Here is a 27536-nt window from a genome sequence, read left to right on the forward strand (position 1 = left end):
AGGTAAGATCAGCGGTCCAGATTGTGCCACTAAGAAGAAACAGAAACACGCTGAGGACACAGAACCGGTCAGCGATGCATCCGAGGTGAGGAAGAGCCGCAAAGAGCCAGAAAAGAAGAAGAAGAAGAAGAAGAAGAAAAGCTCTAGATCAAAGGATGAGGAGGTGAAGAGCAGCAGCGAGGAAGATGAAGATGAACACGAGTCGAAGAACAAACACAAGAACCTTCCGGATGTCGTTCAAGTGACCGAAGACGGGAGAAATAGCAGAAAGGAGAAGAACCCTGTCGAGGGCATCATGGGATCCAAAGACAAGAAGTCCAAAGATGAGGGGGGGAAGAAGAAGAAGAAGAAAGAAGAAACGGACCCAGAAGAGGAGGAGGACGACGACGACTCCCAGAAGAAGAAGAAGAAGAAGAAGAGCAAGAAAGGAAGCGGCGAGAGCGACGACGAGGGCAAGAAGGGGAAAGGCAAGAAGAAGAAATCCAAAAACGTTGATTATGTGGAGATCTATGAGAACGAGCTGAGGAACTACGAGCCTGAGAAAGTGGAGAACTATGAGGACGAGTACCACAAGAAAAAAGGTAGGACAAGTCAAACATTATTAAACATCGTGTTTTCTGTTCGTATTGTAGAGCAATGTACTGTTCAACTAATGAAAAGATATGTTCTGATGTTTGAAGAATGATCAAATGGAACGTTTCCATGGCGTTCACATAACCAAGAAAACCATATTAAACATTTTAACTGAATGGGAACACTGGAAATGTTCTTCTTGTTAGCTAGGGAGATTTCAGTGATATATTGACCACTGAACATGGTAATATTGCACTCCTTATAATGCTGCGATTCATATTCTGTAAGGATACACGATATATCGGCCAACATATCGGTATCGGCCGATATACGTTCGTTTTTGATTATTATCGCCCCGATAAGAAAATGTGGCCGATATATTAAAGCCGATAAATAATGTATTATTTCCTTCAGCTGAGACTCTTCAGATCTGCACTGTTCAACATGAGGGTTTTGAATTGCTTGAAATATGATTGGAATCACTTCAAAAAAGGAAAATACAGTGAAGTGCAACATGTTATGTCATATCGGCTACATAAAATTATAATGAGAACATTATAATTGTGTGTTTGGGACGTGGCTTTTAATGGTGAGACTTTTGTTTTTGTAATCAGGCTCTCAAAAATTACATAAAAATTTGGATTTACATTTATCTGTCAATATATCGGTTAGTGGCTTTCAAATATAAAGAATTATAGGTATTGGCCAAAATTTGGATTTAGATTTATCGGTCAATATATCGGTTATCAGCTTTCAAATATAAAGATTTATCAGCCAAAATTTGTTTTTACATTTATCTGTCAATATATTGGTTATCAGCTTTCAAATATAAAGATCTTTCGGTTATCGGTATCAGCCAAAATTTCGATTTACATTTATCGGTCAATATATCGGTTATCAGCTTTCAAATATAAAGATTTATCGGTTATCGGTATCAGCCAAAATTTGGATTTAGATTTATCGGTCAATATATCGGTTATCGGCTTTCAAATATAAAGATTTATCGGTATCAGACAATTTTTTTTTTACATTTATCGGTCAATATATCGGTTATCAGCTTTCAAATATAAAGAATTATAGGTATTGGCCAAAATTTGGATTTAGATTTATCGGTCAATATATCGGTTATCAGCTTTCAAATATAAAGATTTATCAGCCAAAATTTGTTTTTACATTTATCGGTCAATATATTGGTTATCAGCTTTCAAATATAAAGATCTATCGGTTATCGGTATCAGCCAAAATTTCGATTTACATTTATCGGTCAATATATCGGTTATCAGCTTTCAAATATAAAGATTTATCGGTTATCGGTATCAGCCAAAATTTGGATTTAGATTTATCGGTCAATATATCGGTTATCGGCTTTCAAATATAAAGATTTATCGGTATCAGCCAAATTTTTTTTTTACATTTATCGGTCAATATATCGGTTATCAGCTTTCAAATATAAAGATTTATCGGTTATCGGTATCAGCCAAAATTTCGATTTCGATTTATCTGCCAATATATCGGTTAGCGGCTTTCAAATATAAAGATTTATCGGTATCGGTATCGGCCAAAATTTGGATTTAGATTTATCTGCCAAGATATCGGTTATTGGCTTTCAAATATAAAGATCTATCGGTTATCGGTATCAGCCAAAATTTCGATTTACATTTATCGGTCAATATATCGGTTATCAGCTTTCACATATAAAGATTTATCGGTTATCGGTATCAGCCAAAATTTGGATTTAGATTTATCGGTCAATATATCGGTTATCGGCTTTCAAATATAAAGATTTATCGGTATCAGACAAATTTTTTTTTACATTTATCAGTCAATATATCGGTTATCAGCTTTCAAATATAAAGAATTATAGGTATTGGCCAAAATTTGGATTTAGATTTATCGGTCAATATATCGGTTATCAGCTTTCAAATATAAAGATTTATCAGCCAAAATTTGTTTTTACATTTATCGGTCAATATATTGGTTATCAGCTTTCAAATATAAAGATCTATCGGTTATCGGTATCAGCCAAAATTTCGATTTACATTTATCGGTCAATATATCGGTTATCAGCTTTCAAATATAAAGATTTATCGGTTATCGGTATCAGCCAAAATTTGGATTTAGATTTATCGGTCAATATATCGGTTATCGGCTTTCAAATATAAAGATTTATCGGTATCAGCCAAATTTTTTTTTACATTTATCGGTCAATATATCGGTTATCAGCTTTCAAATATAAAGATTTATCGGTTATCGGTATCAGCCAAAATTTCGATTTCGATTTATCTGCCAATATATCGGTTAGCGGCTTTCAAATATAAAGATTTATCGGTATCGGTATCGGCCAAAATTTGGATTTAGATTTATCTGCCAAGATATCGGTTATTGGCTTTCAAATATAAAGATTTATCTGTATCAGCCAAAATTGGTGCATCCCTAGTTTTAATATGGCTTGATTTGACCGTAGTCACTGTTCATCAGGGCGTTTCACACTGTTATTCACTCAAGTGTGAATATCCTCCTCATTAATAATGCACTGGATCTCTTCTTCTGTGCTCAATCGAATGACAGTGTATGAGGTGGTGACCATCACTGGAGACGTTAATGGCGCAGGGACAGACGCCAATGTGTTTGTCACTCTGTTCGGGGAATATGGCATCACTCCCAAACTGCACCTGGCCAGCAAGTGAGTCAACGCTACTGACCTGAAACTTGATTCATAATCATCTCTGTTAATAATAAATGAAATGCCTGGTAGCCGCAGCCTCGTTGTTTGCTCTTGTATTTAAAGTTATTTTTTCTGATGAAATGTAACACCGTCACTCTGTCTTTCCCTGAATCCACAGCACAGAGAAGAGGTATTTGAGTCGCTGCCGTTGTGACCTTTACTCTGAACTTGTGCACATGATATTCTAGAACCTTTCATCAAGGACCAATATTTCCGATTCGACAGCAGAAAAGGCTTATCAGGAGGTCTATTGCTCCTCATAATGAAGGGCTACAATATGCATGTGCTGTACATCATCACTATGATGGACTCGTGTGGATCAGATTGTGGAAATGTATAGCATTGTGCTGTCGAGACCAAACACCACAGCACTTTACTATTCTGTTTCCAGACACACATCATTCAAACTGATAATCTAGCTTGACTCACACTGCAAATATGATGTTCTTACTCTGTATTTTTGCCTTGTTTTACAGTGCAAATATCTAAACGTTCTTAAATCAAGATACACATTTACTTGAGAAGCATTAAGTCTTGTTTTCTGAACAATGTATCAAAAATTGGTGCTTATTTTTGACCAAAACATTTAGATTTTTTATAATTTTTTGCTTCATCGGAATGGCACAAGACTTGGTAAAGTTTTTGGCACTTGCTGTGTGAACACACACAAAAAATGGTTAAATGTTCCTGTAAACAATAGTCACACTTGAGCTCCTCGCAGTCAAAAATGAGCGCATTGGAAATGAATGGAGACGAGTTTCCTCTAGTGGAAGCGTTTGGTACTGCAGCCGAACACACTCTCACTGAAAGCTCGTTTTTTGAGATATCAACCTCAAATTTGGAACAACTTAATGGCTTTAATTTTCTCACAGAGTAAAACTTGTTTTGAAAAATATATATTTCCAAAGCATTCAATATTTATGACAGTTTAAGTTGGTATTTTCGTTTTCAGTTCTATGCTCAAAAAGTGAACAAAAGGGTTATAACTACTGCATACATATAATCTATAAAATCCCCTAAAAATACAAAATATTAAATAAAAAACATTATCGAACTAAAAAATAGTACATTAATTTCATTGAAATAATAATAATAAAAAATTGGCCATTTTTGGCCATTAAAAAGAACAAATATCTGCCAGTGGGGTCAGAAATATAATGTTTTCCGTTTGAATTAAGATAATTTAAGATAAGATAAAAGCACAAACTCACTTCATTTTGATACATTTTTCAGTCTTCATATCTTCAGTCATTTTTCTTCTCCAGTAAATGTATCTTGATTTAAGAATGTTTGGATATTATACAAAAATACTAAGCAAGACAAAAATGTTTTGCAGTAGTATGTCACATGAAATACATAATTAGCCAAAGCTCATTTACTGAATATGTGTGTTTACAATATGTCCCATCAGCAAATACATGATATATTGGGTGCTAGATATCATATATTTTCTGAAATGTATCGTGACTCTGTAAGTTTACTAAGGACATTTAATATATGAAGCATTTGTGAGTTTCAAACACTGTTTTTACACGGTGTGCATTTATTCAGTGCACAACTTATAAGATTGTTCTTCTTCAGTAATTTAGATTTACACCATTGTATCATAAAACATTATTAGTGTATTATGGTTTCATATTAACACCTTATTGACAGTAATATTATTACATTCATATTGACCTGAATATTGTGATTGTTTAAAGGGATTCAGGGTTTGATTTTGTCTTCAGCTTCAAGAAATGAAATGTTCGGTTATTGTTTGCATTGATATCTATTACAGGAATCGAACTGCTTTTGAAAAAAACAAAACCGACGTCTTCCGGATAAAAACACACAATGTCGGACCTTTGAAGAAAATTAGGTAAGTTGATCAGTTTTACTGTAATTTGAGGTCAGCAATAACTGAATTTATTATTGAAGATAAATATTAATTAAATAATTTTAATAATAAAAATTAAATGCATGCATTTTTGAACAAAATTCCTGTTTTGTACACTACTAGTCAAAAGTTTGGACAGACTTCAGTGAATTCATTTCTCATGATCTTGAAAGCCTTTGATCTAAAGCCGTCTGCTTAAATACGTGAAATTAATGTTGTAGATAAATACTAATTGTGCCTTCACTGCAAAAGTGACTCTGCCTTTTCCAGCACAAATATCTAAACATTCTTAAATCAAGATACATTTACTGGAGAAGAAGCAAAATGACTGAAGATATGAGTCTTGTTTAATGAAGTGAGTTTGTGCTTAAAACAAGAACAAATTTCTGCAAATGGAGTCAGAAAAATAATCTTAATTCAAATGGAAAACAAGATTATTTTTCTGACTCAATTGTCAGATATCTGTTCTTGTTTTAAGGACAAACTCTCTTCATTTTGATGCATTTTCTCATTAAACGAGATTTAATATTAGGGATGCACGATATATCGCCCACGATATCGGTATCGGCCGATAAATGTTCGTTTTTAGTGTTATCATTATCGGCCCGATAAGAAGACTTGGCTGATATACTGAAGCCGATAAATAATGCATTTTTTCCTTCAAACATTAGAAAACTGGATTTAGTATAAAAATCTAATTTATAAAAATTAAATATAAAGATTTATCGGTATCAGCCAAAATTTTTATCTACTTTTATCTACCTACTTAATATCTTCAGTCATTTTGCTTCTTCTCCAGTAAATGTATCTTGATTTATTTTTTTACAGAAAAAGTAAGAACACAATTAAAGCAGTAGTGTGGTGTTGATTGTCAGTCCGTTCTGTGCCGTTATTCAGGATTGAACATGATAACACGGGCCTGAACGCCAGCTGGTATCTGGACCGGGTCGTGGTCACAGACATGAACCGGCCACATTTACGCTTCTACTTCGCCTGTAACAACTGGCTGAGCCGGGCCGAGGGCGACGGGCTGTTCGTGCGAGACCTCCTGGGCAGCCCCGACCCCATGGACATGCCCAAATGTGAGACGAGACCTCTTACTTCACACTTTAGGATGTCTTTAGTTTCAAACTAACTCAAATCTTTACAAAGCCAAATAACAGGAACAGAACACTGCAAAAAAATGCTTTTCTTACTTTGTATTTTTGTCTTGTTTCCAGTCCAAATATAAAAAAAATTCTAGTAAAATAGTTTTAAAAAAGTAGTAAAATACCATAAGATATTATGTCTTGTTTTCTGGGAAAATCAATCAAAATTAAGTGAGATTTTGCTTAAAACCAGTGGGGTGAGAAAAATAATCGTGTTTCTGTTTGAATTAACATTATTTTTCTGACCCCATTAGCAGATCATTTAGCTTTTTTAAGCAAAAACTCACTTAATTTTGATTAATCCCCCTGGAAAACAGGACATAATATCTTATGTCATTTTACTCATCTAGTAAATGCATCTTGATTTAAGAATTTTTAGATATTTGGACTGGAAACAAGACTAATACTAAGTAAGAAAAGCATTTTTGCAGTGAGTCTAGAATAGAGATGAGACAGACTGAAACACAGAGATCAGGGAAACTAGACACATCTGGGACAAATGAACTCAGAACACAGTAATTAACAAGACGACAGGTGACCGGGATTAAATCAGTGAAACACATAAACTGGCTGTCACGGGCAAACATGAACACAAACACTAAACATGACACTATTATCACAATGAGTGATGAAACGATGCGAAATTAACTCTACACTGCAAAAATGCTTTTCTTACTTAGTATTTTTGTCTTGTTTCCAGTCCAAATATCTAAAAAATCTTGAATCAAGATGCATTCACTAATAATAAAAAAGAAGAAGATATAATGTCTTGTTTTCTGGGGAAATTATCAAAATTAAGAGAGTTTTTGCTTAAAAAAAGCAAACTACAGAATTTGTAGATATTTGGACTGGAAACAACAAAAATACTAAGTAAAAAAGTACAGTGAGTTTCATAAAGTGTCTTTATTGTGCTTCTTTTTGCAGATAATAAATATGTTGTGAGTGTGTTCACGTCTGATGTGAAAGGCAGCGGGACGGATGCTGATGTTTTCCTCAATATTTTTGGTGAAAATGGAGACACAGGTAAGAGGAAACTGGGATGCTGTTGGTTAAACAGCCGCTTCTGTCATTAAAAGTGAATCTCAACAGGCGTAAACAATATGTAAAGAAAGAAATACAAAATAAATACATTTATATATACATTACTAGTTAAAAGTTGGGAATAATTATGTTTCTGAAAGAGTCTCTTCTGCTCATTAAAGCTGCATTTATTTGATCAGAAATACAGTAAAAATAGTGAAATATTATTATAATTTAAAATTTGTTTTCTAAGTGAATATATAGTAAAGTGTAATTTATTCCTGTGATCAAAGCTGAATTTTCAGCATCATTACTCCAGTCTTCAGTGTCACATGATCCTTCAGAAATCACTCTAATATGAGGATTTGATGCTCAAGAAACATTTATGATTATTATCAATGTTCATATTTCTGTGGAAACTTTGAGATATTTAATTTTTTCAGGATTCTTTGACGAATAGAAAGTAAAAACAACAACAAAAAAAACAGCATTTATTTTAAACAGAATCTTTTGTAACATTATAAATGTATCAATTTAATGTGTCCTTGCAGAATAAAAGTATTTTTTATTTTTATTTTTTCATTTAAATATCTGTACTTATCTTACTTTTGAATTGTTGTGTCTCATAGTTTCCACAATAATTCCCTTCATCTATAGACTAAAAGTGTCATAGAACCTGAAACTTTATCTGTGATGTAATATCCAGTTGCATTATTATCTGGTGTTCATATTTCCCGAAGGTGAGAGAAGACTCGACAATGATAAGAACAACTTTGAGAGAGGAACTGAGGACAAGTTTACGATCGAGGCTCCGAACCTGGGCCGAGTGAGGAAGATCACCATCGGACACAACAACAAGGGCTCCTCGGCGGGATGGTTCGTGGAGAAGGTCAAATCTCAGCAAAAGCATTTAGAATATAATACGGCCGTTTGCTGTGATAAACTCACACACACACACAGGGCTGAGAACTCACACACACACACAGGGCTGAGAACTCACACACACACACTGGGCTGAGAACTCACACACACACACTGGGCTGAGAACTCACACACACACACTGGGCTGAGAACTCACACACACACACAGGGCTGAGAACTCACACACACACACACACACACACACACACACACTGTGCTGAGAACTCACACACACACACAGGGCTGAGAACTCACACACACACACAGGGCTGAGAACTCACACACACACACAGGGCTGAGAACTCACACACACACACTGGGCTGAGAACTCTCACACACACACTGGGCTGAGAACTCACACACACACACTGGGCTGAGAACTCACACACACACACTGGGCTGAGAACTCACACACACACACAGGGCTGAGAACTCACACACACACACACACACACACACACTGTGCTGAGAACTCACACACACACACAGGGCTGAGAACTCACACACACACACAGGGCTGAGAACTCACACACACACACAGGGCTGAGAACTCACACACACACACAGGGCTGAGAACTCACACACACACACAGGGCTGAGAACTCACACACACACACTGGGCTGAGAACTCTCACACACACACTGGGCTGAGAACTCACACACACACACAGGGCTGAGAACTCACACACACACACTGGGCTGAGAACTCACACACACACACTGGGCTGAGAACTCACACACACACACACTGGGCTGAGAACTCACACACACACACAGGGCTGAGAACTCACACACACACACACACACACACTGTGCTGAGAACTCACACACACACAGGGCTGAGAACTCACACACACACACAGGGCTGAGAACTCACACACACACACTGGGCTGAGAACTCACACACACACACTGGGCTGAGAACTCTCACACACACATTGGGCTGAGAACTCACACACACACACAGGGCTGAGAACTCACACACACACACTGGGCTGAGAACTCACACACACACACTGGGCTGAGAACTCTCACACACACACTGGGCTGAGAACTCACACACACACACAGGGCTGAGAACTCACACACACACACTGGGCTGAGAACTCACACACACACACTGGGCTGAGAACTCTCACACACACACTGGGCTGAGAACTCACACACACACACTGGGCTGAGAACTCACACACACACACATGGCTGAGAACTCACACACACACACACACACTGGGCTGAGAACTCACACACACACACAGGGCTGAGAACTCACACACATCCCATGATTTGTTTCCAATTTTGATTCACAGACACGCAATTCGACACAGTTCTGATTCCGATTCGACTCAATATCGATTCATTTGAATATATATCTGATACAGTGTGTCAATATCTCTCAGTGAAAAAATCTCAACTAATAACCAATGGTTAAAATTAACAACTGATTTGTATACAAACATTTCAATTGCATATAAAACAGTGTTTTAATTGTTTTTACTATAATTAGTTTTCATGACTGATTTATTCAAACATATTAAAAGAACAGGTTAAGTCAAATAAATGAATATGTAATATAGTGCATTTATGAATCAAACGCTCCTCTAGAGTTATTTCTAGCTGACTGGAGTTTATGGACACTGATGTCTTTTCTGAGGTAATGTGACGTTTGAAGCTGTTTTATTGAGCTGTTCCTCATTCCTTCTGATGTTCATGTTGATTTGCTGCTGTAACTAGTAGTAAAGAGGAAGAGATCATCGCTTCTTCTGTCACACACATTAAACACACACAAACACACATTTATTCACTCAATTTAGTAATAAAACTATGAAAGCTCACCACAGAATAAAACATTTTAAAAGATAATTGCGGCTTTTAATCTAACAATTGCATGTTTACATCTCGAAATTCTGACTTTTTTTCTGTCAATTTGCAAGTTTATATCTCACAATTCTGACTTTATAACTCGCAATTGGGAGATATAAACTAGCAATTGAGAAAAAAGTCAGAATTGTGAGTTTATATTACGCAATTCTGACTTTATTTCTCGCAATTGTTTATTTATTTGAAAGGGGACAGTGTACTTTAATCAACATTAAAATAATGTAAATGTACCCGAGTTAGCTCAAAAGTGCTAATTTTCATCGGCAGTCCCCCAGCCAGATGTAAAAAAGGCAGCCTTTAAAGATAATCACAGGTATAAAATCCTATAAAAAGGCAATTCTCACTTTATATCTCGCAATTCTGACTTTACAACTCGCAATTCTGACTTTACAACTCGCAATTCTGACTTTATATCACGCAATTCTGACTTTACAACTCGCAATTCTGACTTTATATCTCGCAATTCTGACTTTACAACTCGCAATTCTGACTTTACAACTCGCAATTCTGACTTTACAACTCGCAATTCTGACTTTACAACTCGCAATTCTGACTTTATATCTCGCAATTCTGACTTTATATCTCGCAATTCTGACTTTATATCTCGCAATTCTGACTTTATATCGCGCAATTCTGACTTTATATCGCACAATTCTGACTTTATATCTCGCAATTCTGACTTTACAACTCGCAATTCTGACTTTACAACTCGCAATTCTGACTTTATATCTCGCAATTCTGACTTTATATCTCGCAATTCTGACTTTATATCTCGCAATTCTGACTTTATAACGCGCAATTCTGACTTTATATCGCGCAATTCTGACTTTATATCTCGCAATTCTGACTTTATATCTCGCAATTCTGACTTTATAACGCGCAATTCTGACTTTATATCGCGCAATTCTGACTTTATATCTCGCAATTCTGACTTTATATCTCGCAATTCTCACTTTATAACTTGCAATTCTCACTTTATATCTCGCAATTCTGACTTTACAACTCGCAATTCTGACTTTACAACTCGCAATTCTGACTTTACAACTCGCAATTCTGACTTTATATCTCGCAATTCTGACTTTATATCTCGCAATTCTGACTTTATATCTCGCAATTCTCACTTTATAACTTGCAATTCTCACTTTATATCTCGCAATTCTGACTTTATATCTCGCAATTCTCACTTTATAACTTGCAATTCTCACTTTATATCTCGCAATTCTGACTTTACAACTCGCAATTCTGACTTTACAACTCGCAATTCTGACTTTACAACTCGCAATTCTGACTTTATATCTCGCAATTCTGACTTTATATCTCGCAATTCTGACTTTATATCTCGCAATTCTCACTTTATAACTTGCAATTCTCACTTTATATCTCGCAATTCTGACTTTATATCTCGCAATTCTCACTTTATAACTTGCAATTCTCACTTTATATCTCGCAATTCTGACTTTACAACTCGCAATTCTGACTTTACAACTCGCAATTCTGACTTTACAACTCGCAATTCTGACTTTATATCTCGCAATTCTGACTTTATATCTCGCAATTCTGACTTTATATCTCGCAATTCTGACTTTATATCTCGCAATTCTGACTTTATATCTCACAATTCTGACTTTATATCTCGCAATTCTCACTTTATAACTTGCAGTTCTCACTTTATATCTCGCAATTCTGACTTTATATCTCGCAATTCTCACTTTATAACTTGCAATTCTCACTTTATATCTCGCAATTCTGACTTTATATCTCGCAATTCTGACTTTATATCTCGCAATTCTCACTTTATAACTTGCAATTCTCACTTTATAACTCGCAATTCTGACTTTATATCTCGCAATTCTGACTTTATAACTCGCAATTCTGACTTTACAACTCGCAATTCTGACTTTACAACTCGCAATTCTGACTTTATATCTCACAATTCTGACTTTATATCTCGCAATTCTCACTTTATAACTCGCAATTCTGACTTTATATCTCGCAATTCTGACTTTATATCTCGCAATTCTGACTTTATATCTCGCAATTCTGACTTTATATCTCGCAATTCTGACTTTATATCTCACAATTCTGACTTTATATCTCGCAATTCTCACTTTATAACTTGCAGTTCTCACTTTATATCTCGCAATTCTGACTTTATATCTCGCAATTCTCACTTTATAACTTGCAATTCTCACTTTATATCTCGCAATTCTGACTTTATATCTCGCAATTCTGACTTTATATCTCGCAATTCTCACTTTATAACTTGCAATTCTCACTTTATAACTCGCAATTCTGACTTTATATCTCGCAATTCTGACTTTATAACTCGCAATTCTGACTTTACAACTCGCAATTCTGACTTTACAACTCGCAATTCTGACTTTATATCTCGCAATTCTGACTTTATATCTCGCAATTCTCACTTTATAACTCGCAATTCTGACTTTATATCTCGCAATTCTGACTTTATATCTCGCAATTCTCACTTTATAACTTGCAATTCTCACTTTATATCTCGCAATTCTGACTTTACAACTCGCAATTCTGACTTTACAACTCGCAATTCTGACTTTACAACTCGCAATTCTGACTTTATATCTCGCAATTCTGACTTTATATCTCGCAATTCTGACTTTATATCTCGCAATTCTCACTTTCTAACTTGCAATTCTCACTTTATATCTCGCAATTCTGACTTTATATCTCGCAATTCTCACTTTATAACTTGCAATTCTCACTTTATATCTCGCAATTCTCACTTTACAACTCGCAATTCTGACTTTACAACTCGCAATTCTGACTTTACAACTCGCAATTCTGACTTTATATCTCGCAATTCTGACTTTATATCTCGCAATTCTGACTTTATATCTCGCAATTCTGACTTTATATCTCGCAATTCTGACTTTATATCTCGCAATTCTGACTTTATATCTCACAATTCTGACTTTATATCTCGCAATTCTCACTTTATAACTTGCAATTCTCACTTTATATCTCGCAATTCTGACTTTATATCTCGCAATTCTCACTTTATAACTTGCAATTCTCACTTTATATCTCGCAATTCTGACTTTATATCTCGCAATTCTGACTTTATATCTCGCAATTCTCACTTTATAACTTGCAATTCTCACTTTATAACTCGCAATTCTGACTTTATATCTCGCAATTCTGACTTTATAACTCGCAATTCTGACTTTACAACTCGCAATTCTGACTTTACAACTCGCAATTCTGACTTTATATCTCGCAATTCTGACTTTATATCTCACAATTCTGACTTTATATCTCGCAATTCTCACTTTATAACTCGCAATTCTGACTTTATATCTCGCAATTCTCACTTTATATCTCGCAATTCTCACTTTATATCACTTTATATCACAAGTCGCAATTACCTTTTTTATTTTCTATTTTGTGGCGGAGACGAGCTTCCATATAAAACTGACAGAATTTGAAAGCTGAGACTTTGTTTAATATCAAGATAATGTTTAGTGAAGCTTTTTCTACTGAAAACAGCACAGACTAAAAGATCGATCTTGTGATTATATTCGAGATATCGGTGTGGTCACACAAAGGCATCTGGGTTGGTAGTGGATGATTTGCATTCGCTCCACCTCACATGGCATCTCTCCGGATGAGGTAATTCTAGTCACCTTATCCACGCTGAAAGGAAACACCACACTACTCTACCGGATTGGCTTTCCTTCTGACGAGAGCCTCGGCCTGCAGATAGATGGATAGATATGCACATAGACACCATATATCACTGCAATGAAACCCGCACTGCTGATGGCGCTCGCTTTTATTTCAGGTCATACTGGATGATTTGGGAAACAAAGCCATGTACGAGTTTCCCATCAACCGCTGGTTTGCCATCGATGAAGACGATGGAAAGATCCAGAGAGATATTCTGGTTGGAGCGAGTCAACCCACCGGTAAACCATACAGCTTCTTCAATGATCAAGTTTTACAAAAGTCCTCAGAAAACCAACATCAGCATTGAATACTGAGGATGTAGTCAGTGTGATGTGTGAACACACATGACAGAATCGAGGACTTCACTGCTTTAGTAAATTGCATCTATATACACTACCAGTCAAAAGTTTGGCTTTTTATGTCTTTGAAAGAAGTCTAACCAAATCTGATCAAAAATACTGGAAAACAGTGAAATATTATTATTATTATAATGTAAAACATCTGTTTTCTATGTGTATATATAGCAAAGTGTAATTTATTCCATTTTCAGCATCATTACTCCAGTCTTCAGTGTCACATGATCCTTCAGAAATCACTCTAATATGATGATTTGATGCTCAAGAAACATTTATGATTATTATCATGTTCATATTTATCAGGAAATTATGATACATTGCTATTCATAAGTTTAGGATAAGTAAGATTTTAAATAAAAAGTATTACTTAGTGTAAAAAGTGCACTTTTATTTAGTAAGAATGCATTCAATTAATCAAAAGTCACAATAAAGACATTTAAAATGTTACAATGATTCCTACATCAAATAAATGCTGTTGTTTTGAACTTTCTATTCATCAAAGAATCCTGAAAAATAAAATGCATCACGGTTTCCACAAAAACATGAACATTGATAATAATCATAAATGTTTCTTGATCATCAAATCATCATATTAGAGTGATTTCTGAAGGATCATGTGACACTGAAGACTGGAGTAATGATGCTGAAAATTCAGCTTTGATCACAGGAATAAATTACACTTTACTATACATTCACATAGAAAACAGCTACTTTAAATTGTAATAATATTTAATAATTTTACGATGAATTTTTTGATGAAATAAATGCAGCCTTGGTGAGCAGAAGAGACTGATGTACAACAGGACTGGTTGTAAAGTAAGCTCTTATGTTCAGACTCTCAGACTGGACTGTGTTTTTGCAGGGATCGTTTACAACGTTCAGGTGGTGACGGGGAAAATCCGAGGTGCGGGAACCAACTCTAAAATCCACATGATCATGCACGGCTCCAAAGGCATGAAGAACAGCGGGAAGGTTTTCCTGGAGGGAGGAACGTTTGAGCGCGGGCTCACCGACATCTTTAACGTGGAGATCGCGGCGCTGCTCAGTCCTCTCAGTCGGGTCACCATCGGTCATGATAACGGAGGGGTCAGTCCCGGCTGGTACTGCGACAAGGTCTCGTTTCACCCCGTAACCTCTGTGTTTCTCAGCTGAAACTGATGATTAGCAGAGAAAATCATTTCAGTTTGTCTTGTTTAAAACAATGCAAGTACGTGCAACAAAGCAATGCACAAACACAACCGATGTTAGCCCTCATCCTTCAATCGCACTTTGTAACACATCTTTCCCTCGCTGGTCAAAATGACCCGAAGCCCTAAAATTACACTTAACGGTCACACTTTATTTTACAGTGTCCTTATTACATATATTACATGTACTTACTATAGTAATAACAGTAAATTATACATAATTACATGCAACTAACCCTCAACCAAATCCTAATCCTGCCCTAACCCTATAGTAAGTACATGTAGTTAATTATTATTACTCAGTACTTAAATATATAATTATACTGTAACGACGACACCTTAAAATAAAGTGTAACCTACTTATTTATTTTTTACAGAAAGCTTATTTTATTTAATTTTGATAATATTTTTTTAATGCAATTTTTTCAGAATTTTTTTGTTATTTTGTTATTTTATTTACCTTTAAATTACTACATTTGATCAATAAATAATAAATGAATAATAATTTAAGCACATTCCTCACATTCTTTTAACTTAAATTCAAAATAACTCACAATTTCATGCATAACCCTTTTAATTCAGCCTAAAATATCTTATATTCTGTGTCTTTGCCGACCTTTTGTGGAATAATAATAATATAACATGATATTTCATGACTCTATATGGCCTTATATCTCTATATGGAGTAAATGAGCTGATCCTCTGGGTCCTAAAGTCAGTTTCTCTTCAGAATGCATTCAGATACACATGTAGACATTATTAAATCTTTTTTTGGTAATGTTTTAGCATTTTTAGTTTGAATTTTGAGCGTTTTTGGGGGGTTTTCAATGTGTACTGAAGCATTCCTCGCATTCCATTCATTTCTAATGGGGTCAAATTGACCCGTGACGGAAGGATTTGTTACTTTTTTAAATTTCAACCACAAAACTCCTCGAATCCATAAAAAATTGTTTGTGTGTATTCGTGGTTCAAGTCCTGTGGTCTTCGACCCCTCTGATGAACACTAAAAAAAAAAAAAAAATAAATAAATAAACGTTTCGGGTCAAAATGACCCGAGGGTGTAAACATGAAACCAGTGTGCTAAAAATCACGTACACAGCACACGTATGGTCTTTGTGCTTTGAGAAACATCTTCTGTTGAGATTATTAAAGCGAGACACGCAGGAAAAACAATGTTTTTATGCACTATTTTGTGTAGCTTTAAGAGATTTGAGATATATGAGGGCAATTTACCTAAAAGTACCTTAGTAATGAACATATACATGTGCAATTTCCTTCTATGATGTAAAGATGTCCATGCCAATGATTCATGTAATATACAGTACTAGAAAGTTTAACACTTACTTCACCAATAAAACAAAAAATAAATAACTTAAAAAAATCTAGTCATTTTTGCTTATGGTTAAATTGAATCATTGAAGGCCAGAAGCAAGTACATTGGTCAATAAAGTGAGATTAAAAATGTTTCTTTAATTTAACATATTTAATTATTGGAGGTTTGCATAGTATTCTGAATTTGCATTTCACAGATTTTATTCATTTTGAGGAATCCTGAATTTGTTTTTTGTACAAGTACTAATGTAAATGCACACTCTCATTTAGTCTAGCTAACTATCGTGTTTACACACACACACACACACACACACACCTCTACACTTATGATTTGTCTCAACATGAGGACAGGAGAGTCTGTCAGTCAATAAATGGGAAAAAAAAGTACTTATTTAAAAAAGTAACTCAGATATTTTGTTGTAAATTTTAAAGTAATGCGTTACTTTACTAGTTACTTGAAAAGTAATCTGATTACGTAACTCAAGTTACTTGTAATAAGTCACACACAACACTGGTGATGAGTACGTGGATCTGCACCGCAAACAAAGCGTAACGCTGCATTAAAATGCATTTAAATGCTTAATTTGTCTGTGTTTGTTGTGCTGTAGGTGGTGGTCTTCTGTCCGTTCACTGGCATCGAACAGACGTTCCCCTGCTCTAAATGGCTGGATGAGAACGAGGGCGATGGACTCATCGAGAGAGAACTCTATGAAATGGTCTCGCTCAGGCAAAAGAGGCAGAAAAGTGAGTATTGCTCTTGACGCGAGAGTGAAAAAGGTTATAGGTTTGTGAGGTTAAACGTTAAATCTCTGTCCTCAGAACATCCCTGGTCCCTGTGGATTTGGACGTCAGATCTTGCAGGCGCGGGAACAGACGCCTCCATCTTACTCCAGATATACGGGGAGAAGGGCAAGTCCGATGAGATGAAACTCGACAACAAAACTGATAACTTTGAGCAGGGCCAGCTGGACAAGTTCATGGTAAATCTGCTGCAAAATACCAAATTGGTATTTTTGGTGGGTGGGGGGACCAAATGGCGAAAACTATATATTAGGGGTGAACATGTATTCGACACCGTACGTGTGGTAATGCAATGTTGTTTGCTAACCGGCACAACAGAGAAAGAGCAGAAGAACTTTTACTTTACTTTATTTTACAACAGCACAATGTTTTGTTTTTAATGTGAGTGTACACAAATAAAAATAGACTCTTTAGTCTATTAAATATGCAAATTTGCACTACTTTGCATACATTTCCAGAAACAGAAATCTGAACATTGCATAAAGTCAGGTTCATAATTCTTGTTCGATTTTGTTTGGTCTCAGTTTCTATTGAAGTCTTTCTCTTAGTCTTCGTATTTTAAGTTTTTTCACTTTTATAATGAGACATTTCAACTTAAAATTTGGTCAAGTGAGCTGACTTGAAACCAGCTCGACAAATTCATGGTAAATCTGGTGTTTTGAAGGAAAAATTAGTGTTTTGGATAAAAATGACCAAACTACGAAAGGTATTTTAATATGTTTAATATTAGTTTTAAAATATTTTCAGGGACAGGACAATGCATTTGTTGCAGTATGGATTGTCATTCTTAATGCATTTCAGCAGTTCAAACCATCTAATCTGCATATCATTTGTTCATCATCATTTGTCAGATCGAGCTTCCGGATCTTGGGAAGCTGACGAAACTGAGAATCTGGCATGAGAAGAGGAATCCCTTCGCCGGCTGGCATCTGAGTCGAGTAAGAGCTCGAGATTGAGTGTTTCACCGTGATTTACTGTGACATGATCTGAATAATGGTCTGCTTTATGTCTCCTAAGATATCCATAATGAAAACTTTAACGAAGGAAACGTATAAGTTCCATTGCGAGCGCTGGCTGGACACTAACGAGGACGATAACGAGGTTGTGCGAGAGCTTTTGGCCACAGGAGAGCTGATCCCAGAGCCACTGCCACGTATAAAGATTCATTACAAACTCTAGTCTGTTGCTGATTACAAGTTACATTAGTAAAGTAATCTATTAGATTAGACATGTTAGGTTCTGTGTTCTGGCTAAGTATGATTTAACATGTTGGAAGCATGTTGGAGCACATTGCTAGCATGATTAGCATGTTGCTAGCATTATTTAGCATTTTGTTAGCATGATTTAACATATTGTTAGCATGATTTAGCATGTTGCTAGCATGATTAAACATGTTGCTAGCATGATATAGCACACTGCTAGCATGATTTAGCATGTTGCTTGCATGATTTAACATTGTTGGCATTATTTAGCATGTTGCTAGCATGATTTAGCATGTCGCTAGCATGATATAACACACTGCTAACATGATTTAGCATGTTGCTAGCATGATTTAACATATTATTAGCATGATTTAACATGTTGCTAGCATGATTTAACATGTTGTTAGCATTATTTAGCATGTTGCTAGCATGATTTAACATGTTGTTAGCATGATTTTGCACACTGCTAGCATGATTTAACATGTATTCTGGCTATGTAACTCATTTATCACTTAGATTTGGTCATTTTGTGTCAAATCACATCAGAAAATACATTCTGTAACACAACAATAAGATGCATTTCATTTGTTAACATTAGTTAACTATATTAGTTAACATGAACTAACTTATAAGCAATACTTCTACAGCATTTATTAATCTTAGTCAAATGTAATTTCAGCATTTACTAATACAGTTTTAAGTTCCAAAGTTGGATCTGTAAATATTAGTTAATGCACTACTAACATGAACATCAACAAACAATGAAGAATTAGATTTTTACTAACGTTATACATAAAAATGTATATAAAATAGTAAATATAAAACTAGATTTAAGAAAAATTGTCTAGAAAAAGTTTGAAGTTTGAAAAAGTTTAAAACATTTGAAACATTCAAAGGTATAGTATAGATAGATAGATAGATAGATAGATAGATAGATTTAACATGTTGCTAGCATGATTTAACATATTGTTAGCTTGTTAATAGCATGATTTAGCACATTGTTAACATGATTTAACATTTTGCTAACTTGATATAACACATTGCTAACATGTTGGTAGCATGATTTAACACATTGATAGCATGATTTAGCATGTTTGTTAGTATGATTTACCATGTCCAGCATGATTTACCATGTTGCTAACATGATTTAACAAATAGCTAACAAGAATCAACACATTGCTAGCATGTTGATAGCATAATTTAGCATGTTGCTAACATGAATATATAAACCCTCATGTTGCTCTCTAATGTATATCTGTGTTGTTTTCCTCCAGTTATCAAGTATCGCGTCACTGTCTCCACGGGGAACGTGAGCGGCGGAGGAACGGATGCCCATGTGTTTCTGTGTCTGATCGGAGATCTGGGAGACACGGGCGAGCGCGCTTTAATCAACTGCAAGAACAACGTCAACAAGTTTGAGAAGGGCAACGTTAGTGCAGTTCCTGTGGAGATCTTGAAGTGACTCGCTCTCGGCACATCTTAAAATTAATTTAATGTTATATTTTTATGATTTAAAGGTGTGATGACATTAGAATTCAAATTTGCCTTGTTCTTTTGACATATAAGAGGCTTAAAACATCCTCCTCATTATAAACAATGCATTTATTTAATCAAGCGCCAAAAACAGCTCGTTTTGATATTGCAGGATCTGTGACGTCACACAGGCATATATATTTGCATATGCCCGCCTCCAGATCAAGACATCGACAAATAGTTAGAGATCATCGAACCATAGGCCCCGCCCACTGCAATCATAGGCCCCGCCCACTGCCGTTCAGTCTTTTAAAGGCTGACATTCGCAAATATATGTTTGTTCGGAGCATTTGACTGTTTTGTTCGCAGATAAACTTTGATTGACAGATGATGCAGCGACTGTATTGAATCTGACAGAAGCTGCATCACAAACCATAAGTGAATGATTTCATAATGCTTCGTCTGTAAATTATGGTTTTATGTGGATAATGTTTTCAATAGCGAGTGAGTGTTAATACTGTTTCCAATGCAGTGACGCGTTAGCCAATCATAACAGTGTCTGTTTACTGACAGCCTTAAAGGAGCCGCGCATTAAAAACTGATAATTTCAGACAGAGTACAATTTAAAATTTAAAATGCAATTTAAAATTCCAATATTTATTTACGTATTCATTAATATATTTTTAATGCTGTACATTTATTGATGGATTAATATTTCATTTATAAATTCTTTTTATAATTACCACTTTTATTGTCCATTAAAAAATCAGCCAATGCATTACTTAGTCTATTTATGTATAGATTAAATAAGTAATTAGTAAGCAAATTTAATAATGCCAATTTTTATTGCACAATTAGCTATTAATTTAATTAATATTAATAGTAATATTACTATTTCCGTGACACTTGTGGTCCTCCATAATTGGCAGATTTGTTCTTGTTTTGAGCATAACATTTTGATACATTTTTTTCAGTAAACAAGACTTAATATCTTAAGTAAATTATACGTAAATGTATCTTGATTCATAAACAAGCCAAAAATTCAGTCTGTGGCTCTTCTGTGTTTCTAGGCTGATGAGTTGATTATCGAAGTCTTGATTATCCAAGTCTTCTCCAGTATATGCATCTTGATTCATGAACAAGGCAAAAATACTAAGCAAAAACGTTTCCGTCTTTGCTGTCCTGTGTTTGGTCTCAGGCTGACGAGTTCATCATCGAGGCGGTGTCGATCGGGCAAGTGCGCCGGGTTCGGATCGGTCACGACGGGCGAGGCGGTGGCTGCGGATGGTTCCTGGATAAAGTGCTGATCCGAGAGGAAGGCCAGGCCGAATCACAGGCCGTTGAATTCCCATGCAACAGGTCACAATCATGAACTTGCATCCAGATCAGTGCTTTAACACACAGAAGCGGCTCATGTCCTCGTCTTCATCTGTGCAGATGGTTGGACCGCGGGGAAGACGACGGGCAGATCGTTCGTGAGCTGGTGCCGTTCGCAGACGGACAAAGACTTTACAGTGAGTTTCTTATGATGCTTTTCACGTGCACATCTAGTCATATATAATCTAATTAAACCATTAGATCAGGCGTTCCCAAACCTTTTTTTCTCAGCTGAAGCCCTTTGAGCTGAGAATATTTTCTTGATGTTAATATTTCAATGATATAACAGCACATCTGCACGTGAACGGTTCTTCTCTGAAGTCGTCCACTTGACTTTCATCTTTTTTAGTGTTCTTTAGTATTTTGTCTGTTGTTATTTTGAAGTTTAATATTTAATAAATTTTTAGTAAGTGTTTTATTATGATTGTTTTTATTTTAAAATTGTTTATTTTAATTTTATATTTTTCGATTTTGTTAATTTTTTGTGTTTTATTTTGATTACTATTATTTAATTTTGTATTTGTAATTTTTATTAAGTGTCTTATTCTGGTTTATTTTATTTTAAAATCATTTATTTCAATTTGACATTTTTATCATTTAATTCACTATTATAAACAAACAGTTTGGGAAGCCATGCAATCGAGAGTAAACGTCTAGGTTACGACTATAACCTCTGTTCCCTGAGAACGATCGTCGATGACGCTTTGGAGAACGCCTCCGCGTGAACCGGTGTCTGAAACCCTTATCTAATCACTGCAATCCTATTGGCCGGTGACAGCCTATGACGTCACTATTAGTGCAACCCGGAAGTAGATAAGGGGCGTGTCAACAACTTATCAACAACTTATCGTCTGTCAACAACTTATCGTCTGATTGGACTGTTTGGTTTGGCAACCCCCCTCAGCAAGGAGAAAGACACAGTGTCTCGTTCCCTGTTCTCAGGAAACAGAGATTACAGTCGTAACCTAGACGTTCCCTTTCGAAAGGGAACTCGCACTGCGTCGATTTGACGCTATGGGAACGATATACCAACGCCACCATGCTGAGGGGAGTGCATGCCAAATTATGGCTGTGACAAACGTCAAAAAACAGGGTAACGAGGGGAGTGACTCTACTCGATCCTAGATCTACACAGTGCTTCAAAGCCAAGTGGAGGCTGGGCACTCTTAAAAGGGACCCTAATAAGGGGAGCGCCTCCAGCTCTTGGGTTTACATTGCCAACAGGCACTGTACTCAGCAGAAGTGCTATCGACCCCTTAAAGCAAGGGGAGTACAGTCTTACGCTACCAGACTATCGGGAGGCCTACTGTAAGGCCTACAGCTTCGACTGTCACGGGCGTCAGCCCAGGCAGTGCTTCGGCTCTAAGGGAGCGTACTCAACCATCCCAAGTGGAAGGGAGTAACTAATCTGTCTACCTGAGCCTGGGTGGTGAAGGGTGATATCATATGAGCTATGGGTAGCAAAGTACTCTAAATAATGACCCTAACAAGGGGAGTAATATCAGCATGACCCTGGGAAGTGTATCAGGGTCGAGGCCTATTATCTTGTGTTTTTTACAAGACAGATTTTATATTCTCTACTAAACCCAAGGGAATGGAGGCCACAGTAAGTGGCCAACAACATTCAGCCTTATGACTTGAATTATTTTATTCAAGGGGCTCAGCGGAAAAAAATCCTTTTTCAATTTTAAGGCCTAGCAGGATAAACCAGCTACAATACTCAGCTCTAAAGGGTGGAGGCCTTGCTGCTTATTACTTTCTTGAGAGAAAGGCCTGACAACCATGAGGTATCTGCATGGGAGGCTTTTTGAAGATAGCCTGCTACCTATGCTATCTACCCTGTTACACCACTAGCATTTTTACACCTAGTGCAAAAGGCCTTGGCTAGACGACTCTTGTAGTAAGAGGAGGCCAGTACTAGGAAAAACTAGATTTACAGGAATAAAATCTCCTGATGGGCTCTAGCTCTGAGGAACCTACACTCAGTTACTGAGAGGCTCAAGGCAAGAATGCTTAGCAGACCACCACCAATTTCCTAATTACTAAGCCTAAGCCAGATATCGAGGCGGCCCCGTGAGGGCCGGCACACAAATATTACATGACTGAAGTTCAGAGCTATAATCTCAAAACGACTCTCAAAGTGAGGGAAGACCTGCTGCTCTAGTATAAGGTGGCTATCAAGGTGTCCCGACGAGGGCCAAATGCTTGACTCTGTAGTTATATCTGGAGCTTGACAGAGCGGTGGCCTCAGTAGAGAATTTTCCATATAATAAATCTAACCTGTTCACTACTACAGAATGGCACTACCCACTACATTAGCCTGCCGACTCTAACACAAGAGGAGGCCTCTGGGAAGGGTATGCATAGTCTACCTATATATGGGAATTTCAGTATCCTATAAAAACCCTACCTAACACCCCCATACTACTTTCTAACAGGGAACCGTGGTCTACTGTTCAACCTTACTCAAAACTCTCGTAAAGGGAGGAGACCTGCAGAGCTCAACCTGCTGCCCATAGAGCGATGGCCTAAACCACATTCACAAATGGAGGCCTATAGCCATAAGAGCTCGAAAGAGCACACTTACTACCAAACCCGATGCCAGACCCACAGGCGGGTTCCTAAGTGAAGTTCACAACGTAATTTCAGGAGGAAGGAACCCATCTAATCTTTCAATTAACTGCTGGGGCAAATAAGCAGCCGCTCACCTTGCTCCCCAACTCCACCAACATAATTTAGGCATCTTGCTACCATACTCATCATTAGCAGTCCCACTGGGGGGTTTATCTAAGCTCGAGTTGAAGCTGCTTCCTCGAGCCCCTCCACTGCGGACAGCAAGCCAAATACGCTTAACCTTATTAGCTTAAAGATTATATGGGCAAAGGAACTCGTCAAATTGAAGGAATAACTCATCATGGGTCCAGCCTCAGGGCTGGTGCAAGAAGCGCAGATTCAGACCGCAGTGTTATGCTGTCCAAATCTGTCAGCAGATCAGCCTGGTGTGCTTGCAACACTTTGCCATTGCGTGCAAGGCATCACCAGCCAGACCCGCCGCCACGTATGCCCTGCCATTTAAGCACGACTTTCTCTTTTTTATGGCTTAAAAGGCAGGGCCGGAGCACTTAGTGTCGGTGCCTCTCCAGCCGCAAGACAGTTCGCAAACATCTCGTCAATTGGGGCATCGACACATACCCGTGTTTGTGCATCCCCTCAACATCAGCGTAGTTTGTACGCGGATGGTGATGAATGCGCGCTGTGTAAATCGGGCAAGAATGGACGTTACATAACACTCACAACTCAGGGGTCAGGGTGGATGTGAGGGTTCGGGTTGTAAATCCTCTTCACCCTCATCAGCATCTCCTGCTCTCTTGGGCTGGTTGTTTTTATATCCAGCAGAGCACTCGCTGCCGGATCAGAGAATGTTAGTTCCTCGAGAAGAGGGCAGACGAGAGTGGAGTTTTCTCAGTGGAAACTCACAGTTGGCACAAGCAGATCCCTCAGGAACTGATCGTGAGCCCTAACAATAAACGCACAAGTTGTGTGTGTCATCAGATGTCAAATATCTTAGACACGGAAGTGTTTTTCACAAGCCTTTTTGATGTTTTCAGGTTGAAGCGTACAAACAAAACAGTCCCTTCAGACGATAAGTTGTTGACGTTCTCTAGGCGCCCCTTATCTACTTCCGGGTCGCACTAGTAGTGACATCATAGGCTGTCGCCGGCCAATAGGATTGCAGTGATTAGATAAGGGTTTCAGACACCGGTTTACGCGGAGGCGTTCTCCAAAGTGTCATCAACGTAGTGCGAGTTCCCTTTCGAAAGGGAACCCAGAATTCAGCACACAGATCAGATTTCGAGTTCATGGAAGGAACGCTCACTAGCTTGTGCCTGTTCTCAGACGTCAGTTATCACATCGCAGTGAAGACGGGAAACGTCAGCGGAGGAAGTTCAGACTCTAAAGTGTTCGTGAAGTTATACGGTGAGAAGGGAGACACCAGCAGGATGATGCTCGTGGTTTCCGACAACAACCTGCGCAACTACTTCGAGACGGGACGCGTGGATGTTTTCACCGTCGACACTGTGGACATCGGGCAGGTGTGTGTCGCCCTCATACCACAAACACACAAACACACATTATTAAAGTGCCCATATTATGCTTTTTGGGATATGACGTGTCATGCAGTGTGAAATGTGATATATTAGAATATAAATGGAGTTTTTGTCTCCCAAAAAGAAAGTCGATTCTGAACTGCACTCATTAATTCCAGTCTCACGTCCTCTCACTGTGATCAAGAGCTGAGATTCAGATATGGTAATGAGCGTTTGGTTTCTGACCAATCAGAGCAGAGTAGCTCTCAGAGAGGCGGAGCTTAGAGAGACTGAATCTTCAATCGAAGCGTTTCAGACACTGAGAGAAAAGAGCTGATGCTGCAGTGAGAGATTATGAGGTGTTTTTTGACTTTGCATGCATTTAAATCTGTTATAGGAGACCTTTAGAAGAACACTAGGAAGCTTTACAATAGCATAATGGGAGCACTTTAAACTTATGAAGATGTTGTTGAATGCAGATCAACCGGCTCCTGATTGGTCACACTAACGAAGGGATGCGCGCCGGCTGGTTTCTGGACAGCGTTCAGATCATGGTTCCCAATCACGGGAATCACTACATGTTCCCGAGTCACCGCTGGCTGTGCCGAGACGAGGCTGATGGGAAGACGGAGGTGGAGATTTACCCCAGTGAAATACTGGAGCTCGAACAATGTAAACACTGTCGCGGTTTAGTTCAGTTTTACACTTTTATGAGTTAATTCATTTTAGGAAGTGTTTTATTTTGACCTTTTCAAATGTATTTTTTTATTATTTAATTCCTTTTTAGTTCATTTGAGTTTTTTAATGATTAATAATATATATATTTTTAATAATAATAATAATGCATTTTATTTAAGGCGCCTTTCAAATCACTCAAGGTCACCATACGTATCATCAATAACATTATTAAAAATAAATAACAATGCCAATAAATATAAATAAGGGGAAAGCAACAATAAGTTTTTTATATATTTAATTTCTAAATTACCCATTTTAATTGTATTAATTTAATTTAAATTTTTTTACTTAATTGATTTTAAAAAGTGTTTTATTTTGATTTGGTTGTATTTTAAAATTATCCAATTTTGTGTGTGTTTTATTTTGATTAATTAAATCATAGAAAATGTAAAATACAGAATTTAAAAATTAAATCAAGAAAGGAAATCAAGTGTTTTATTTTAATTTATTTTATTTTAAAATAATTTATTTCAGTTTCATACTTTATGTTTAGATACATTTTTAGTAAGTGTTTAATTTTGGTTGATTTTATTTTACATTTTTATTATTTAATCATTTTAATAAGTGTTTTATTTGAATTAATTTAAAAATGATTCATTTTAATTTCATATTTGTTCAATTTCACACTTTTAGTAATTGTTCAATTTTGATTGTTTATTTTTTTTTTTTTTTTACAAATTTAATGATTTAATTAATTTGAGTAAGTTTTGTTTTGTTTGATTTTATTAGTTTAGTTATTTTTTTAATTTATTATAATTATTCACATTTTTATGGTTTAATTAATGTATCATATGTTGTGCTCGGCTGTTGTTGTTTCTGAGATGTCCTCTTGTCGTATAGTGATTAACTATGAGATCACGGTGGTGACGGGCGACGTCTTCGCCGGCGGCACAAACGCGAATGTCTTCATCCAGATTTACGGAGATCAGGGGAAGACGGAGGTGCTGAATCTCGGCAGCAGGTCAAATAACTTTGAAAGAGGAACAACAGAGATATTCAAGGTAATGTTATTGTCTGACTATCAGTGTTTGCACATGCTGGATGTTAAAGACACATCTAGTCATAATTCATCGAGTTAAACCAATGGATCCGAGACTGAAGATCTTTGAGCTATTATTAATTAGTTAATATTT

At 36.7% G+C, this 27536-nt stretch overlaps 1 protein-coding gene across 1 annotated transcript in view; it reads left to right on the forward strand.

Moving 5' to 3' along the window:
- Positions 1–295: 295 nt before the first annotated feature.
- Positions 296–27536, forward strand: part of loxhd1b (lipoxygenase homology PLAT domains 1b) — a gene marked incomplete at its 5' end in the record, with an annotated part of 58553 nt that continues 31312 nt past the window's right edge. The window contains 19 exons of the mRNA XM_084138534.1: positions 296–581; positions 3142–3256; positions 3417–3428; positions 5079–5159; positions 6075–6259; positions 7250–7348; positions 8086–8234; positions 13965–14088; positions 15068–15318; positions 17333–17468; positions 17544–17704; positions 18377–18463; positions 18543–18678; positions 20002–20156; positions 21399–21559; positions 21638–21714; positions 25475–25671; positions 26145–26337; positions 27244–27404. Coding sequence (XP_083994660.1) covers positions 296–581; positions 3142–3256; positions 3417–3428; positions 5079–5159; positions 6075–6259; positions 7250–7348; positions 8086–8234; positions 13965–14088; positions 15068–15318; positions 17333–17468; positions 17544–17704; positions 18377–18463; positions 18543–18678; positions 20002–20156; positions 21399–21559; positions 21638–21714; positions 25475–25671; positions 26145–26337; positions 27244–27404 — 2766 coding nt within the window. The remainder of the gene's footprint in view (positions 582–3141; positions 3257–3416; positions 3429–5078; positions 5160–6074; positions 6260–7249; positions 7349–8085; positions 8235–13964; positions 14089–15067; positions 15319–17332; positions 17469–17543; positions 17705–18376; positions 18464–18542; positions 18679–20001; positions 20157–21398; positions 21560–21637; positions 21715–25474; positions 25672–26144; positions 26338–27243; positions 27405–27536) is intronic.

Source organism: Abramis brama (assembly GCF_963993115.1).
Source record: "Abramis brama genome assembly, chromosome: 16".
In the NCBI taxonomy this organism is placed as follows: domain Eukaryota; kingdom Metazoa; phylum Chordata; class Actinopteri; order Cypriniformes; family Leuciscidae; genus Abramis; species Abramis brama.